Here is an 18,166-nt window from a genome sequence, read left to right as displayed (position 1 = left end):
GCTCTTTGTCTCCTAAATGTGGAGAAATCTGAAGCACCAGATTTTCGAAGTACAAACTGAGCAGGCGGGTTTAGTCCCTGCCGCTGAACGGCGCTGCGAGGTGTTGCCAGGCTCGTGCCSTCGGTGCGGAGCACTGCCATGGTAACAGTGCAGTGGTGTGCCGTGAAACAAACACAAAGCGCGCTCCRGTTAGAGGGGAAAAAAGCCAAGGAATGGGACCAAAAGATGTGGGCCCAGGCCTCGAAGTGGTATTTTTGAGTAAGCTTTTCTCGTGAAGCTCCTCGAGACCTAATGAGAACTTTACCCTGCCTAGAAGTACGAGACTCATTAGAAGAGGGTTTGGGCAGAGCAGCTCCGTGCAGCACTATTAATCTTAGGCGTGACTGGCGGTAACCTGATGCCTTGTAGGTACCAATTTTCCGATCTCTGTTCATGAGACCCCATTTCAGTTGTGCGATTAGGGGTTGAGACGCCGTCGTGGGAGGTGCACCCTTGTGTGCTGCCGCTGCGCGTGCCCTGCRGTGCGAGCGAGCCCCAAGCCGTGTGCTGCTCCCCGTGCTGTGCACGTGCGCTGTCAGTTCAAGGGCTGCACTGGCCTCTGCGGCTGCTGCGGAAGGATGTAGAGGTGACTAGGTTCATTCCTGTCCTCCAGCCATGGCAGGATAAAACTTTGCAACAAAGAGGAGGAGCTAACTAGATCTCCAGGAACAAGCTCTGCCCATTTTAATTGTATTGGAAAGGTCTTCAAGGATGTGCTTGCACATACTCTTAAACAAACAGAGTTTGTACATACTAACTCTTTACAGATATGCCTGTGATGAATATGCCTGTGTAATTATTTTTAATTGTGTAGTGTGTTTTTGTAGGAGACACGAGTATATGTGTATGTGTGCGTTTACAAGTTCATATTAAGAAGATTTTTCCAGTAGTCAGTTTGGGGAGACGGAGGGATGTCTCCTCCTGACTCACTTTGGTGCTTTGGAGACCCCCCCTTCCCGATGTTTTACAGGCAGAAGGCGTGCTYGTGACCGGTGGGACCAGCAGCACTGTTTATAGTTAGTGTCCCCCTATTTATTCACTTGGGAACAGTAAGATGTGTAATGTTGAACCTGGCAAGAAGGCTGTGCATCTAGCCTGATTTTAACAGGGACTTAGTCAAATTGCATTGACTTAAAAGAGTATTTGGCAAAACTTCTCCCTTATAAAATGAAAGATAGTTTCAAATTACATATTGCAGGTATCTTTGTAGCTGCCTACTGTATTTGTGCACTGCTCCTCTGTGGTACTACTTATTTTTACAATGCCACAAACTGCAGGCAGATATCCCTTTCTGGAGCTAGTTGTGCCTGGGGAAGAGGTTCTGACTGACAGCCTGTCCTGGTTGCTTTTCATCCCTATCTTCCCTCAGATCCACTAACAAGGCMCTCCCTGATCTGCTCTAGTCAGTGTAAGTTGGGGTAGCTTTAGCATTTTAGCTTGTCTTCACTAGCATTGCTCACTGTCCCTGATCTGCTGAGGGAGAACTTGTATGAGCAGCTCCACCAGAGGATCTGAGGGGCAGCAGCCTCCGGCAGACAGACCCTCGGGTGGGGAGATCATTTTTTTCCCAAGGAGAGTGTTCACACAAGCGAGGCCCTGATCTAAGGGACTCACCCACTCAATACATGAAGTCTGGTAAAAAGGAGGAACAGAAAGAACAGAATAACGATAAGGAGATGTGGCAATTAGGGAGTCAGACAGTAGTGTATGGGATGATTACTAGTTTTGTCTGAAGCTGAGGATACCTCAGAGAAGCTAGGAGCTTCAGTGTTGAATAAAAAAATATACCTGAGAATCATAGTTTGACTCTTGTGAAAGTTTTTTTGGTAAAMAACAACAGAAGCAGAGTTTGAAGGTTCCGAAAACAGATTTTGGCAAATTAGATGTGAAAAATAGCAGATTATTTGCAGAGACCACAGATTTATGGGATAAAGGCTTTATTCTATCTTCCCTTCCCATGGAGTCAATGAGCCATGTGATGCCGTCACAGCTGTGCAGTTGTGTGGGTTGTTCCTCTCAGATCTCACCTGTGTCTAYGCCTGCATACAGTGTACTGGCTCTTCCATAATATTCAGTTACATTTTCCAGTCTTTCCTGATTGGTACAGGAGTCGTTTCAGGAGGGAGGGCTTCCAGGGCTGCTCATGTACTGCTGTGCTGGAGAAGTGGCGGGTCCCAGGCCTGGTGGCGAGACCTGCGAGTATCCAGCCGAAGCTACCAGACAACTAGGCTCTCTGCTGTCTTGCGGTTGTCACRTGTACTTCTGCTCTGACTGATAACATTCAACTTAAAACCTGGACCTTTGTGTTTCAGCTGTAAGGAATACAAAAACCTGAATTCCTTTTTCGCTATTATTATGGGACTGAGTAATGTTGCTGTGAGCCGTCTCTCATTAACATGGGAGGTAAGTTGTAGCTAAAACCCAACAGTAAGAAGTTTGACCTAGAGTCTTTGCTTTTACTAAGCAAAARCATGACTTGGGCCTTTATTATTGATAGAAATAGATCTAATAATTCAGCTTCTGAGAAGAGCAGTTACAACCCTTAAACTTTGAGCTAAGGGTGACAGTAAGTGAGTTAGCCAGTTAGCTCTTACWTCAGCCCATGCTCTGTTTGATTTTTCTTTTTATTTGTTGAGATAAATCAATATAAACTTCTCAAAAATCTGTCCTGTATTTATACATACTACTTTTTGATCTCCATATGGACTCTGTTACCCTAGTAATATATGCGTTTGTCCAAACCAGCTCTGATTTTCTATCTGACATGCATCCCCCTGATTGCTGTCAGCTTGGTCTTCATTCGCAGAGCTTCCACTCTTTTCTGTGGCTTTGCTGTTTTGTTTGTGAGTATACTGAAAGGGTACAATGTCCAGCAGGGTGAGATAGCAAACACACACAATCACTAAGAACATACTGACAGAGCAGATTTGAATGTGCCATGTACTTTTGTCAGTAGAAACTCAAAATAACTGGTCAGCATGACTGAGATCACTGATACAACTGAGATCAAAACCTGAGTACTTTTCTAGAAGGTGCTCTGAAACGGGTATTCAGGCTAACACATCTGAAAAGACACCAGCCTAATCTTAAAAGGGCACATGTTCCAAGTAATTTATATAACTRGCACTGGAGGCAAAGATTTGGAGGTCAGTTTCTCAAAATAATAACCCTTCGTTTGTGGCTACTGAGAGGAATAGTTGGGAGAGCTAAGTATGAAGAGAGGAGAGGGAATTTAATGTATAAACTACATAGAGCAACCTGACATTGACAGGGTCTGAGCTGGAAGGGGGACAGATTATTTCTTAGTAAGGGGTATGAACTTGAGTTCAGAGAAATGTTATTGCACTCTGGTTTGGTATGGCAGTCAGTTTATCAGGAGGATCTCTGCACCTCGATTTTTTTACCAGATATACATTGGGAATATACTTAGAAATAAGCATATGAGGATGTCATTTTTGCTAATATTATCATGCATTTACATTAGCTGCATGCACAAACTAGATATTTGCAGGTGCAAATGTCCAATTATAGCACTTATTTCACAAATACCTAATCTGCATGCATATGCAAACTAGGCACACAGTTGTTCACACACATCATTAAAAATTAGGCCCTTGCTGTGGCACAGTGTAAATATCTTGCTAGGGTACACACTCCAAATGTAGAAAGTACTGCAAAAAATCATTTCTGTGCTGTAAAGTCTCTTYAATAATTTTTAATGTTACTCACTGSCAGTAGTAATCTGATTTAATCAGCAAATATGCAGGAATTTCCTATTAAAACTAGAAAGCTAACATGTTCTGAATTTGCATTAAAAGTTACTCAGATCTCTGAAACTAAGTTATAACATAGCTTATAGGCTTTAGAGTAAAGTTGTTTAAGGTGTCCAATATAACATGAGTAGGGGAAAAAATATTTAATAATGCCCATCTCATCCTATTCACTGCACAATCAGATAACAATGATTTATTCTTGTAGCTATTGTGGACTGAAAAACTATTGATTAATTTATACCTCAGAAAGCAGCAGAGGCCCTTGGCTATGGGGCATGTCAAGAATTTTGAGCAATAGTTGATGATACATTTGCATGAAAGCATCTCCGGGAAGTGCCCAGGCATAGATTTGACTGTTGCAAAGGCAATTCATCATAGGTGTGAGTAACTATGCTGAGCTACCTCTAGGCAAGCTGCGTGTAAATTACATTTTCAGATTGGTTGTAATCAGCGATGTCCAGAAATCATTGACTTGAACTTTCACTCGCATCCTGAATTCAGGGATTGCCAGCAGCGCTCCAAACAAAAGCCTGAATCTAAACATCCCAAAGGAGTAAATTCAAGTTAGGGTTTAAATCAGGATCCAGGTTTCAYGGCTAGTCCCATCTCTATTTATAATCCGGTTGCTAGGAGACATGTTGTATTTTAGATTAGCACATTGTTAGAAATATCTGCCAAAAAAGAGCACTTTCCTGACTTATAACATTGTAGAAGAAATTAGCATTTACAGTAAAATTACCAAACACATTGGATCTAATTAAAGTTTGCTATTTTTTGTTTTTGTTAACAGAAACTTCCAAGCAAGTTCAAGAAGATCTATGCAGAGTTTGAAAGCTTAATGGTGAATAGCAATAGATCCCTTATTCTGTGCGCAATTTGAACTAATTCAGTTTCTGAGTATCTGATTTGAATTCCATGATTCAGAACATTTTATATGTCCTTGTTTGACTTTAAGAAGTTTATGATCCCATTTTAGAGCTGCTAAAACAAGTATGTATGACTAATAAATTATACTCTTAGGAACCTACTCTGAGAGAACTTATGTACCACTCAAAGTTAATCTGGGAAACTCAGAAAAGCTTTATCACATGCTTTCCCGTAGTACATATGGGAAATTATGTTTTCCAACTTGGGTTTTTCCAGGCCATGCATTTTAGTGTTATAGCATATGCAAAAGTGGACCTGCAGGTGCAAAGGAGGGAGTGTGGTTCATTTTTTTGAACAATTTGTTGTGTAATCGTAGCTCACCTTGCTATTGGCATGAAAAATGTTCATGTGTAGTAGCTGCATTCTCATCRTGTAAGCTGCATGGGAAAATGAGAAAGGCGTGCTTAGTTTATAGATGCACTTTTTAAAGCCACAGGAAAAAATAAATATTTTTAATAAATATCATGACATCTAAATGAATGCATACAGTGTCTTAATATTAATAATTAACTGAGCTCTCTTTTTTCTTAAGGATCCATCAAGAAACCACAGGGCCTACAGACTAACTGTAGCTAAACTGGATCCTCCAATAATTCCTTTCATGCCACTACTTATAAAAGGTAAGCTTGCACGCTACCAGAATTATAAACTTGAAAGCTATTTGTCAAACATTTGAGGAGTACAAGTAAAAAGCATCCAAAAAAGCAAAAATCAATCTCAGTGTGAGGTATGATCTTTTCCATTATAAAAAGCATGACACAGAGGCGAGAAAAAAATGCTTTAATACATTTGAATATCAGACTTCAATTTTACTGGACTCAGAAATGCTGCAAATTAAAAACTAAGTGGTTTACTCTTTCAGCTGTTTTGATTGTTTTAAGGGATAGATAAAATATTCTGCTTTTTCATATGATCATGATTTAGCTAGTTACGGGCTTTTACATGTCTTTTTTTTTTCTCTACAGATATGACGTTTACTCATGAGGGAAACAAGACACTCACTGACAATCTAGTAAATTTTGAAAAAATGGTATGTATGTCTTATTTGAAATGATGGTTGTGGGATGGAAAATTAAAAAGGACTCCGTCCTCATCTCTTCAGCAGTGAAGTTCCCAACAGTGATTTCCAAGGCTAAAGAGGTTGAAGGCAGGACCAAAACCTGGCGGAAATCATCTGCTGTGTGCTCAGAGCCCTGGATCTTTGGGTTTCTGGAAAACCTCATAGTGGTGAAGAAGAAACTGCCCACAGAGCCGTGCACAGCCAAAACATTTCCTAAGAGAGGCAGCTGCAGTGGCAGGAAGCAGAGCTTTTAGAGACAACTTTTAACAGCCAGTTTGAGACCAAGCTGTGATTTTAACTGCTGTTCTTTCAAACAGGACTGAATTGTCTCAGGCTGGGATAGTTGTGCATTGCTCTTCAGAGAGTGAAAGGAGCATCAATACAGAACATATGCAACATTTTATTTTCTTCTTTCCTTTGACAAGTAAAAGGAGATTTCTGTGACTTGCTTGCTTTCCTGTTGTAAAGGAAGATCAGTGATAGAAGGTTAGATTATGTTCAGATTTTTTTTATTTTAAATCCAGCACCTAAGCTCTGATTGTTTCAAACACGGTTGTCAAAAACTACAGGCAGGCAACTTCCCCTTGAAGAAATCTCAACTAAAACTCAAGTTTCTTAGCAGGAAGAAGCTGTTTTATTTGTTGCTAAGGCCACGTCTTTAACATGGTTTAATGACACCCACCTCTGAGAACTAGGGGTAGCCAAGCCCAGCTATAAGCAATTGCACTGAAAAAACAAACTGGACTTGCTGTGTCTGCAGAAAAACTGCATTCAGCCATGCAAGAGTATATTCACTCTGGGGCCCATACCAGCTTGTTCATATTACTACAGSAGTCAGAGCCACTCCATGGTTCTTGCCACTGCACTGTGGAGGAGCTTGTCTTACCTTCTGAGTGCTGGCAACGCAGATGGGAAGAGAGGAGGACTTTCAGYTCTTTAGTAATACAGCCTCACAGAAAAGTGATTGATGATCACTCTGAGTTATTTCTTTCYTTAGATTTTAGCTTGATTTAGTCTGTGGATCCAGGACAGCCTCTGTCCTATGGGTGAAAATACCTCTCTACTAAGCTGAGAATTTTCTTTCGTGCAAATGGTAGTGCCAATGACTGAGTAACTGAGTAATGGCCTGACCTCACTCTGCAGTAATGACATTCTGTAATTGCATACGCAGACTGTATTGCCATCTCCTCCTTAGGGGCAAGCCTTGAGCCTGGGAAACAAAGGACTTTTTCGTGGATTGCCTGTTCTAATTAGATAAATGTATGTATTTTAGTGTAGATAGTAAATATTTTAGGGTATACAAAGGGACCTCAGATTTGGCTAGAGTACCTCGAGACCAGGAAGGATAGCAGCTGAATTGCCATAGCTGTCTAAGTCACATTCACCCTCATCAGCTTTATGTTCTCCAGCACACCTGGCCTACATAGCCATCCAGAGCCAGAAGTACCAGTGCATCTGCWGGCCTCAAAGCTGTATGTCTCAGGTATTCCTGGTTTTGTGTAAAAGCCATTACAGGAGGCAGGAACTTGACTGTAAGCACTTGAATAGACAAAATTAGATGTTCATCCTCGGCTTATCCTGTAGAAATGGTTCTGCACCACTGTGTACCACAGTTTGGTGCTCCCAAGCCCAGAGTGAATTCTATGGCAGCTTAAACTGATCTATATCTAAGGCTGCTGCAGAACTGTCCTTTCCACYCTTTTCTGCACATTCCCCTAGTTTCAAAAGTATGTAATCACCAGAGCATGGTTTTACTAATAGCACCAATGGTTTTAAATAAAATTTTATACTATATGAAAATAGTATTACCCTTTTTGATCAGTAATCTGGGTTTGGAGCATTTTTTTTTCATTTAGGAGGGAAAAGTGAAGATCAATTAATGTATTTTTTGATGCTATTTATTTTTCAAATAATTTTCCATCCCACAACCATGTCCCTGCACACAAGAGGAATAAAAGAACAAGAAACGTTCTCCTTTGTCAGTATTCTAAACCTCACTTAGTGCTCTACCTAAAAGCTCTCTTTGCTTTTTCTCCAGGCTTTTATGTCCTTAATATTCTTTACTGGTTATCCTGCATGCTTCTATGGCATTTTTTGCTTTTTTCAACCCATAGCTCTCCCAARCAATGTATCTTCAGATTCCACCCACACCCACATCGCTCATTTAAATCCTAATGTGGGCCTGGCAGTTTCTGGCTTTCTTGCATCTATCATCAAGTCAAGCGGGGGGGGGGAAAAAAAAAAAACTCTACTGCTAAACTACTAAACCTCGATCACTAATGCCTACTTGCAGTAAGCATATAACTGTCATGTCCACATGTAATTGCCAGATATTGGCTAGTGAAGACAAGACCACTCAGCCAGATAACTCTCAGATAAATTCTGCTTTCTTTTGCATGAGTATAAATTCAGGGTAACTGTGCGATGTTATTCTGCTATTTGCAGGAGGACAGTAGAAACCAGATTTTTTYCCTCAAATAATATCCTGCCCTTTGTTTTTTCTGTCTATTTGTTCTACAGCACAAATCCCTGTTACAAGCATATGTAGATACCTCTAAATATTGCTTGCCGGTGGCCAGTCTATTACTAATATAAAATATCTTCATTCTCTGAAAAATCCATCCTAACTTGGATGCTTGCTGAAGTTCCCCCGATGGTGCCATCTTCCACCAGAGGAGATGGGCCCCTCTGTCTCTCATGCAAGTGCAGTGATGAAACTGAGCACAGCCCCTGGCATTGTGTCTGCATTCGCACCGCAGAGCTCTGATCCCAACAGCTGATGTGCAGCTGACAACTTTATTCCTGTAGCTGGCAGCCAAAAGTAGAAGTCTGGTCTAGTCACATCCCTTCAGCTGAAACAGCTTCCTTTGGGTCTTTAATGTCTTCTGATGTTTCCGTTGTTACTTCGTTTAAGTGGTGCATCGTGAAACATGCAGGAGCTGTCAGACAGCRTCTGAGCCAGGCGAGCCCTGCATGCCAGAAGCAGCAAGGTTTCCTCAGCCGGGTTTCCTCCAGGTCCGCGAGTGGTGCCTGACGGAGCTGTGCCTGGAGCCGCCCTCGTGGCCGGGGCATGTGCGGTTCCTTCACGGCGGGAGCATCTGTGTGACAAGGCTTTAGTCCTAACGCAGCAACTCACACTGCAGACTTCTGCGTAGAGGAAGGCAGGAGCAGAGGGCACTTGTAGGATCTTTGTCTTTTCAACAGGCATCTATTTTCACCAAAAAATTGGTAGGAGCTTTCTTGTGTTTGAAAACACTGAGAGATTTTTTGGTCCAAATTGATTGAGTTATTCAGGAGAAGAAGGGGAAAACAGACAGTGTTAAACCATATTTGCCTCATTTCTTTAGGAAGGTAAACTAAAAAGGAAGGGAACTGAGTCAAATTTCTCCTGCAACACTTCCCTTTAAATCCTTTCCAGAGGAGTAATGGCAGTAGTAGGGGGGGCATCACTGTGCAGAGCAGTGCTGAGTTTTACTTGTTGCTGCCTCTATAAGTGCCTCCTTGCCCCCTCCTGATGCCCACCGAAGTCTCTGGTTTGGGGGGGGGGCTGTGAGGAGAGGGAAAGCTAGCTTGGGAAGAAGATACCAAGCATGCCAGAGCCCTTCACYACAGCTATGTGTAAAGAGGGAAGTTTGTAAGCTGACCCGTTTGGTTTGTACGAGATGTGAGTAAATGCTACTTTGTGTGTGTCAGAAATAGGTGCCTTCTTCACACTTGCACTCTGCTTGTGCTCTTGCTGTGCAGCTACATTGCTTGAAGCAAGGGGAGATGGAGGAAACTGTTCCGGAACAAGTCATTCATGTTTTTGTCAGTTAGCAGACAGGACGCCTAAATTGCTGTTAGTAGAATAGGTGTTTAGTAAAAGGCTTTGTCTCGTAGTCCCTTTAATGACCCTCTTTTCAGGTGAAGGAGAGTCCCCAAAGCTGTCACTAGTATTAATTCTTATAAGCTCTGTACGAGTTAGCAAATATGGGACAACCTACAATCTGCAAGGCAGTACAAGGCAATATATTACATACAAATGATGTTGCTTTTATAGCTATATTTTTAGAAACAAATTTAAAAGTCTTTTCCTAGAATTATGTCTTGCAAGAGAACTAAGAGAGAGCAAAGTGAAGAAAGTACGGGGCATGGCTTTCCTTATAGAGAGACAATATTTCATGCAGTTTTCCTTTATTTTCCTCCTGACCACTTACTCATTTGCTGCTTTTTTTCCCTACTCCAGCTAATGATCCTGCTCAGTCTGATTGCTACTACAGAATTTTTTATTCATAAGGAAAGGGAAGTTGCAATTATTTGGGAACTTTATCAGTGCTATTTCTCAAATCATCAGGCAGCCAGAACAAAGATCACTTTACCTGGCACCACCTCCACGTTGCATTATCCAGCGTGGCTCAGGAATGGCACCTGCAGAGGGAGCAGAAGTCACAAAAGAGCTCTGAAACTGCTGACCTGCCATGGCAGCACAAGGCAGTGCCGTGATGCTGGTCACTGATTCTTCTTTTTGTCTCTCTCTTCACCCTTCAGGTGTGAAATGAGGATTAGAGAATCTGTGCATATTGGTTTTCAGGTTTTGTGGAGATGAACAAAAGAGAATTCACATTCTGATCCTTATGCAAAAAAGGGCAAACATTCTTTCTTTTTTGGAACATAAAGATTATGCAAAAAGTGTGTGACTAAAGCCCTTGGTAGTTTTCTATGGCATATATGAATATTTATAACATTTAGGAACCTGACTTTGGAATGGATTATAAGATAATGTGCTGGCCTGCTGCCACTATTCCAGACGCTGTAAAACTTGAAAGGGTATTGTTGTGTATATATAGCGTGCTGGTAGGAGCAGTTGCTGTTATATTATGCAGTTGGTTCTATTTCAGAAATAGCCATATTTAGGTTTGTATGGCTTTTCAGTAATGGTCTTTCTTAGCACAGTAAGTAAACAGAGGTTTAATTTTTGCAGGCATTAACTTGAGGTAATCCTCTGTTTGAAGAAAAAGTGTAAGGAACTGGCAGTTAAACTTCTATTTGAACATTTTCTCTGTACACAATGCTTCCAGTTTTCTTGAATTAAGAGAATCCAACTTTCCAACTTACCTGCATGATTCAGGGGGGAAATCCACTTTCTGTTTATTTGCTATTGTTCTGTCCAGCTCACACCTTTCAAAGAAGAGCTCTTTGGAGTTTGTATTAGAAAGTACAGCAGCGCTTGCAAAAAGCAATGTGAAAGAAGCTCTTTGAGGAACACATAACGCTCGAGGACTTCCCCGCTGGGTTGTGCTCTCCTCTGGCCACAGTTTCATCATTTGCTCTACATTAACACTCACTTCCTCATGCCTTTGTGTTGCATCATTGCCAGGATACTTCTGAATGCACAGGCTGAGTGGGAATATTCCCACTCCTCAGGAATAGGCAATTCCTATTCCTCAGGAACAGACAAAGTAACTCCTTAGAGTGAAGACTTCAGCCAAGTGAAAGAAGCCAGGCAGTTCAGCTTCTAAGGAGAAGCCACATGAGTTCATTGCCACTTCTGTTTCCTTGCCTGGAATACCCATATAGGGAGAAATTTGGAAATAGTGAGAAGTTTTAAAACCTTCGTTACACATATCATTTGTCTTTCAGTACAGTATAGCAATACAGTACCTAACACGAATGCTATGCTTGTTTCCAAAACAAATTTTCCACGTAAAGAAAATAAAGAGTGTAATGATTCTGTGGAACAGTCAGGTTTTGATAATTCAAAGTTTTCACCTAAGAAGCTCAATATTAAACCAATCAAACACTGTGGCTATAGCCTAGCTCCAAAGATCATTGTGAAATAAGGCTTCAAAACCTAAAATTTTACAGTACAAAAAACTAGGGTGTGTACTGACAACCTATCCAGAAAGCACATCAAGCAATATCAACCATCCTCATAAAAATGAAGTGTCTTTAGAACATCTTTCCTTGAAGTTAATCACTCTTGAAACTTCAACAGGTTAGCCAGTCTCATTCAACCTGATGATGTCTCTTGGAGATAGTTATTCTAGCAGAATATTTTTTGAAATGGTATGAGTCAAAATAGCGGTATCACTGAGAGCCAAATACAAATGAATCCGGAGAGTTATGAAACATTCATGTTTTTGTGTTTGTGTTCTTTTGATTTTCATTTTGATTGGGTCACGCTTGAAGAACCAACACAGTAACGTGCAATACACTCCGTCTTCACCCACTGTGAGAGTGGGCGCTCATCCGTGGATATTTAAGAGGTTCCATTGCARTCAGTGGGGATTACTCACATGCTTAGTGTTTAGCATGTATGAGAATGCTTGCAAGATAAGTTCCTTAAAAAATCTGTCAAATAATAATGGCTTGAAGAGGTATGAAAATTAACATACTACATAAATGACTCTTACTTGAAACCTACTTATTTTCCACTGGTAGATCTATATGACTTTAGGAACAATATAAACAGTCCTGTATCCAAATTCTGCACATCTTTTTGACACTGTGCTTTAGAAATAAAAGGTTTTAAATTGGTTTGAGGCTGGCTACATTGCATTGGATTATACAATGCATAATCCACAAAAATGAAATATACCAGTCAAACGTAAAAGAAAAAAAATGTAATACACCAGTCAAAGCCATTGTTTTATGCTTTATARTGCATTAAAATGTCTGAGATTATTCAAGGTGTGTGTAAGGAATCTTTTACATTGGCATTTACCATCACTTAAATGACAGATCTCACAAGGACGTTGTATTTATAAAATCATTTTCATGTAAGATCATAATCATGTATGAATTTTTAGGAGCATTAGGTTTTACTGTTTACTAGTAAGAAATATTCCATTGTTTATATACTTATGACTAGGCTGTTAATCTCATACAAAATGTCAGGAAGGTGTGAAGCAGCCGGGTGAGAGTGTGCTGTGTTAGAACATGTAACTATGTGGTAATTGTTGGACCATGTTAAACATGCTGCAACAAACTAGGCTCTGGTAAGCATAGCACTTCTCCCTTCTGCTTTTTCTTAATCTAAGCAAAAGAAACTGTAACAAAACTTGTCTTTATAACAGTGATTGAATCAATCTTTCTAGCTAAGAGAATTTGGTTTTATTGAAGTTTCAGTTTATTTGATATTAGGCAGAACAACTAATTGTGTCCAGCACAGGTGAGAGTATTACCTGCCTAGTGCTAATTRCAGAAACCACTTAAAATTTTGCAGCCCACTGCTAAATCTGAAATGTTTTGCATCATGACTTTGTTACAGTCATGCCAAAGCTTAGCTTTTAGCTTATTTCTGTTCTTTCAAGATACTGTGAAATGGCATCTGATTTATCAGGGCAAAATGTATCATTAACATTTGATTACTTCAGTGAGTGAATGTTGGTTTCTTTATGGAAGAGCACGCACAGACAAGAAGGACTGAAGGGACTTCTGGTTTTTTTTTTTGTTGTTGTTGTTGTGAATTGCCAGTAGGTTTATCCATGAGAAATTAATCCACTTTTCATGTTGAGTTAGACACCCTTGTGCAGGTTAATAATGTCAAAAAAGTCTGTGTGGTGAAACTTGTCAACGGGGCCAGTTCTAATCATGTAGTTCTCAGCTGCGACTTGAACATACTTCTAGGGGGAATCAGTGAACGCAGAACCTCACATGGTCATTTTTATGGTCRTTTTCCAGCATGGCTGCGTTTTAAATTCAAGCCAATATGAAATGTGAAAGCTCTTCAATTGCTGAATATGTTCTAGAAATGTSCTTGCTGTTAGGAACTGACGGTCTTAAAATTAACATATGTACATACTCCAAGCTGTTGTACATGATATTTGTTTTACTTTTAAAGGTAGGAAGATGGTATAAAAGATGTGCACATTAAAGGGGATGATTTTCATTTTTAGTTAAGGCCTTTTACAGCATTCAGGCAAGGGAAAGGGGTCTCTGAGTATGTGTAAATTACACTCATGCTCATTTTAAGCCTGTGTAAATGCAAATCACACCCTACATATGAGGGTATCAGCATTAAAACTGTATTTTCATTCATATGACTGCTTTTATTGGCATATGTCTGCATACTCAGCCACAGTTAGGTGCTTCATTTAAACGATGATGAAATACAGTGCTTGTTCTCTGATTGCATCCCATCTTTTCTTTCCAGCGTATGATTGCTAACACTGTCAGGACGGTGCAATTCTGCCGAAGCCAGTCTTTCAGTAAGTGTATTATAACATCTGCACAGTCAGCATTATCCTCCATAGCTACAATAACTACAACTAATTCTGTGTGTAACACAATTGAAAAGTCTGGTTTCCAGTGATTCTTCCCTGTTTTTGGACCCTCTGATGTTTCACAGGGTAAAATATCCTTTAGGGAACTCTAATAAGCCCTTTCTCCACAAAGAATGTGGAGGAGCTAAATATCTGTGAAGTCTTCACACAGCTGTCAAATTAAAATAGGTTGGAATTAGCCACTGGCTTCAGAAGTGGTTGGGATGAGGCTGGCAGACAGAAGGACACAGACAAGTTACCTGCTTGCATAAGCCTTGTTTCCATGGGAAAGCAGGCTGGAAATATGACATAACTGCATAAGATGATGAGCTTTAAACCTGTTTGTCAATATAATTATYAGAACTTACTTGACCATGTAAGATGGCAGAGGTATAGGATCGAACAGGTTTGCTCTGTGGGTCTCATCCCATCGAGGTGTACTGTGTGCCGTGACAGTCCACACAGTGGACACACTGGCCCTGCTTTTCCTCAGTGCCTCATTCATTTTGCCTCACAGCAGCTGCCTTCTTTCTCTGAACTGAAGAACTGAATAAACAGTATAAAAATACATATTTTTATTAAAATAGTGTCTTTCCATCTGGGTCAAAGGTTAACTCTAGGATATCAAGTTACCAGACTTTTCTTTCTTTTTTTTTTTTTTTTTTGTTTCAAGGTTTTTCTGGCTATATATTTTTTAATTTTAATGTTTTAAGCAGTAGTGAGATCTGCAGGCATAAATGACTTACWTAGAAATCAAAGTGGATTTTCACTATGCATGTTATAAAAAAAAAAGAAAAAGAAAAAGAAAAAAAAAGTCAGTGAATAGTGAATAGAGGCACCATAGCTAAGACCTGTGCAACTTTGTTTTCTGTGTGTGTGTGTATACATTTTTATATAAAAGATGCATCAACATTTTTCTTTCAGAGACGAAAAGTTTGTTAAGTACTGTGCCACATRTTTTATTACATTGTAAGCTGTTTTCTGGAAAGTTGAAGATACTCAGATCTGAGCTAAGCTGTACTTTCGTAATTGTTGTGGGAGTTAAAACACAGTTAAGTAATGTAAACAGGTAGTAAATTTAGAGGCTTGAACTGGGCAGCCACTAAGCAACTACAGCATTGCAAATGTTTAATGATGAACTAGAAATAAGATTATTTYATGAAAGGAAGCTTAAATCTATCATATAGTTTTGAACATGTGTAAATGCTTCTAGTTCAAAAGCAAGTGGGAAGCTTTAACTCATAATAGTTAGCTATATAATTTATAACTATTGACTGGTAAGGTGATATATAAAACCTCACCCAAGGGCCAGCAACTAGAATGAATGTAGCCAAGGATATCTGGGAGAAAAAGTTAATTTGTAGGGGAAGTAACCAGAAAGATTATCAAACGCAGAGGAAAGGTTTCAAAAAGGGAGATTTTCTTTTTAACGCACCAGGATATGGTGTTTCCTGTGACAGCTTGTAAAGAGTTACGCATTCTGCTCAGGCATTTGTTCCATTAAGTGTATCAATCCTACATCATTTCTCTTTCACCAGATCCTGACGCAGCCCTAGCTAACAAGAACCATCAGGATGTTCGGAGCTATGTGCGGCAATTAAATGTGATTGACAACCAGAGAACTTTGTCACAGATGTCTCACCGACTAGAACCGCGCCGAGCATAAACATTTGAAGCAATGAGGAGAAATGATCTTTTATCCAGTCRAGGTCACTTGTTAAGAACTTCACTTCCTCTGCTACTGCACTGCCACTACAAAAATAAGCAAAAACATATTCTAAGATCTTAGGCAACGCACAATGTACCAGCCTGTCAGAGAACTTTGGCTGATGAAGAGTTTATATGTTATAGCCATAAGGGTGGCCATGTTATGTACTGTTAATTCATTTTAAAGTGTACTAAATGATTTGTCATAGTGAAAGTAAAAAGGCAAAAGGTAAAATACAATAGCGAGTGCACCAAAAACTCCTAACAATTCTAAAGGAGATAGTGCTTTTCCCTCTAATTAAAAACTCTGTATTTTAGGATTTATTCACCAGTTCAGGACCAAAATTGGCCATCTTTTCTGCTTGCCCAGCTACTATTGACCTCAGTAGAAGATGTATGTTAGTAGGTTCAAGAGAGGTCCAAGGCATAGTTCCATTCAAAGAACACTTAAAAATTATTAAAATTATTAAATTATTAAATTATTAAAATATTTCCCTTTAAAATACAACAGCTACTAAGAAGAATTTCCAATCTTAATCATACTGTCTACTACTGCAAGCAGTGTGGCCATCTCAGAAAACTAAATAGGAGAGAAAATATTTTGGATGATAAATAGATTAATTGTGTTTACATTTTACTTCTTTTCTTAAGCTATGGATCAGATTTTTACTAAATTCCACTATGAATGAATAAGGTTGTTGAAATCAATAGCATAAAGGTAGCAAAAGACTGGTTCAAAAAGAGCACAATATGCACAAACAGAACTCAAGAGAGTAATTTCATGGATGTCAAAACCTTAAACATCAGCTATAATGAATTGTGGAGGTTTAACACATTTTTGGGTCTTAAGCATTTACAGATATTTTAATTTTCAGACAATTGTTTTGCACTTTCAATAGACTGTAAATAAAAGTTAAATCATTATGTTCTAGAATATTTATTTATGTAGTAGCTATTGTGCCAAAATAATTGTTTTATTTATTTTATTTAGCATGTAATGGGAGTATAGCTTTTGTCTTTATACTTTGTGTGCATTTTATGTGTAGAAATTGTGACGTATGTTTTCTGTAAATAACATGCAGTACCTTATTAAATGTAATTGCCAGAAAAGTTTAGTCACCAGCCTTGTTTGTACTTTCAGCTTCATTCCTGCACAAATACTGATTCTGTTAGTTGGCTGATATAGTGTATTTCGCTTGTCCTCTGCTGAGCCTCGAAGCTGCAGTTAGCTTCTATTTAGAAGGTTTATTTAGATTTTTTTATTTAGATAGCTGCATCTATTTTGATACACAGCTGACCATTTAAGCACAGTCAGACCCACCCCTGTCACCGGGGGTGACAGTCCTGCAGTGATATAACATTATAGTTTTGTTAGCGAGTTTGTTTAGAGTCTCTAAGTAGGCTCCTTACCCTCTGATATAAGGACAGAAAGAATATAAATTGGAAAGATTTAAATGCAGAAAGGATATACTCCTGTTTTCAGTTATCTGATCTATTTGTCCTCCTCATTCACTAATGTGAACACTACAAGTTACCTTATCTTGGATAGGATTTTACCTCAAGTTGGCTAACTGATGGTGAGACCTTGGCTAATGTGGCACTCAAGGGGGAGTCCGTTGCTTTTGGCTTCTGTCACCTCAGGGATATACACGGAGTCCGTAAGCCATGAGAGGGCGGTGATTTGGCACGTGCTTTGTCCCCTCCAAGATCACGTATGCCAGCTTGGATACTCCACGGGATAGCTGTATGCTCTGCAGGCATACGTGGTGGCCAGATAAGTGCCRCGGGATTGATGATGTTTACATGGCAAAGTCGTCCCTATTGCATTCRCACCAGCTCCACTCTGAGTAGCGGGATGCCTTAAAACTGATGGAGCAGATACTGGAAGTTGTGACTGTTGTCTCTCGTGCGTGAGGTTGAGCTAACCTCCCTGACATTATCTACGTTTCTCCTCGGACTGTACAGTATACTTTTCCTGGAGTTGACCAGGATTGTGAGGTGTCAGTATACACTTAARAGTTTTATTTTTTACCTGAAAAATAATCTAATCCTTTTAGTCAAAATGTAAATTCAGCAAAAGCTGAGCGCCACCAGGAAAGCCCTGACACATTAGACCACTATGCATCTGTTCAGTACCTGCGTTCTGCAAAGGAAAGAATTACACAGTTAGGAAATATTCTGCAGCATGATGAAATTATCTATTTTAACTTTGCTGTCTGACTAGAAGTTCAAGATGATTCAGAGGAAAACTAGCCAATACCATAGAGACGAGCTTGTGTCTTATTATTTCTTACTTCCATCTGCACCTCTCTGTGAATATGCTGCATACAGCTTTTTCAGATAGAGAATCTTCCCAGAAGCAAAGCATCCCGTAGAATAAACTACATGGTCAGAATTAATTCGCAAGACGTTTTTAT

The 18,166-nt window shown here is 39.7% G+C and overlaps 1 protein-coding gene across 1 annotated transcript in view; it reads left to right on the top strand.

Annotated features, from left to right (window-relative positions):
- RAPGEF4 (Rap guanine nucleotide exchange factor 4) overlaps window positions 1–16,691 on the top strand; it is a 193,067-nt gene extending 176,376 nt beyond the window's left edge. Inside the window, exons 27-32 of the mRNA XM_085322841.1 lie at window positions 2,352–2,442; window positions 4,603–4,653; window positions 5,272–5,359; window positions 5,705–5,769; window positions 13,934–13,988; window positions 15,581–16,691. Of these exons, the coding sequence (XP_085178967.1) occupies window positions 2,352–2,442; window positions 4,603–4,653; window positions 5,272–5,359; window positions 5,705–5,769; window positions 13,934–13,988; window positions 15,581–15,708 (478 nt within the window). The 3' untranslated portion in view covers window positions 15,709–16,691. The remainder of the gene's footprint in view (window positions 1–2,351; window positions 2,443–4,602; window positions 4,654–5,271; window positions 5,360–5,704; window positions 5,770–13,933; window positions 13,989–15,580) is intronic.
- Window positions 16,692–18,166: the final 1,475 nt, after the last annotated feature.

This window comes from Rhea americana, unplaced genomic scaffold (assembly GCF_003343005.1).
Source record: "Rhea americana isolate MKP2758 unplaced genomic scaffold, rheAme1 scaffold_12, whole genome shotgun sequence".
Lineage (NCBI taxonomy): Eukaryota > Metazoa > Chordata > Aves > Rheiformes > Rheidae > Rhea > Rhea americana.
The sequence above is the reverse complement of the archived record's forward strand: the minus strand, read 5'-3'. Positions and strand labels throughout refer to the sequence as shown.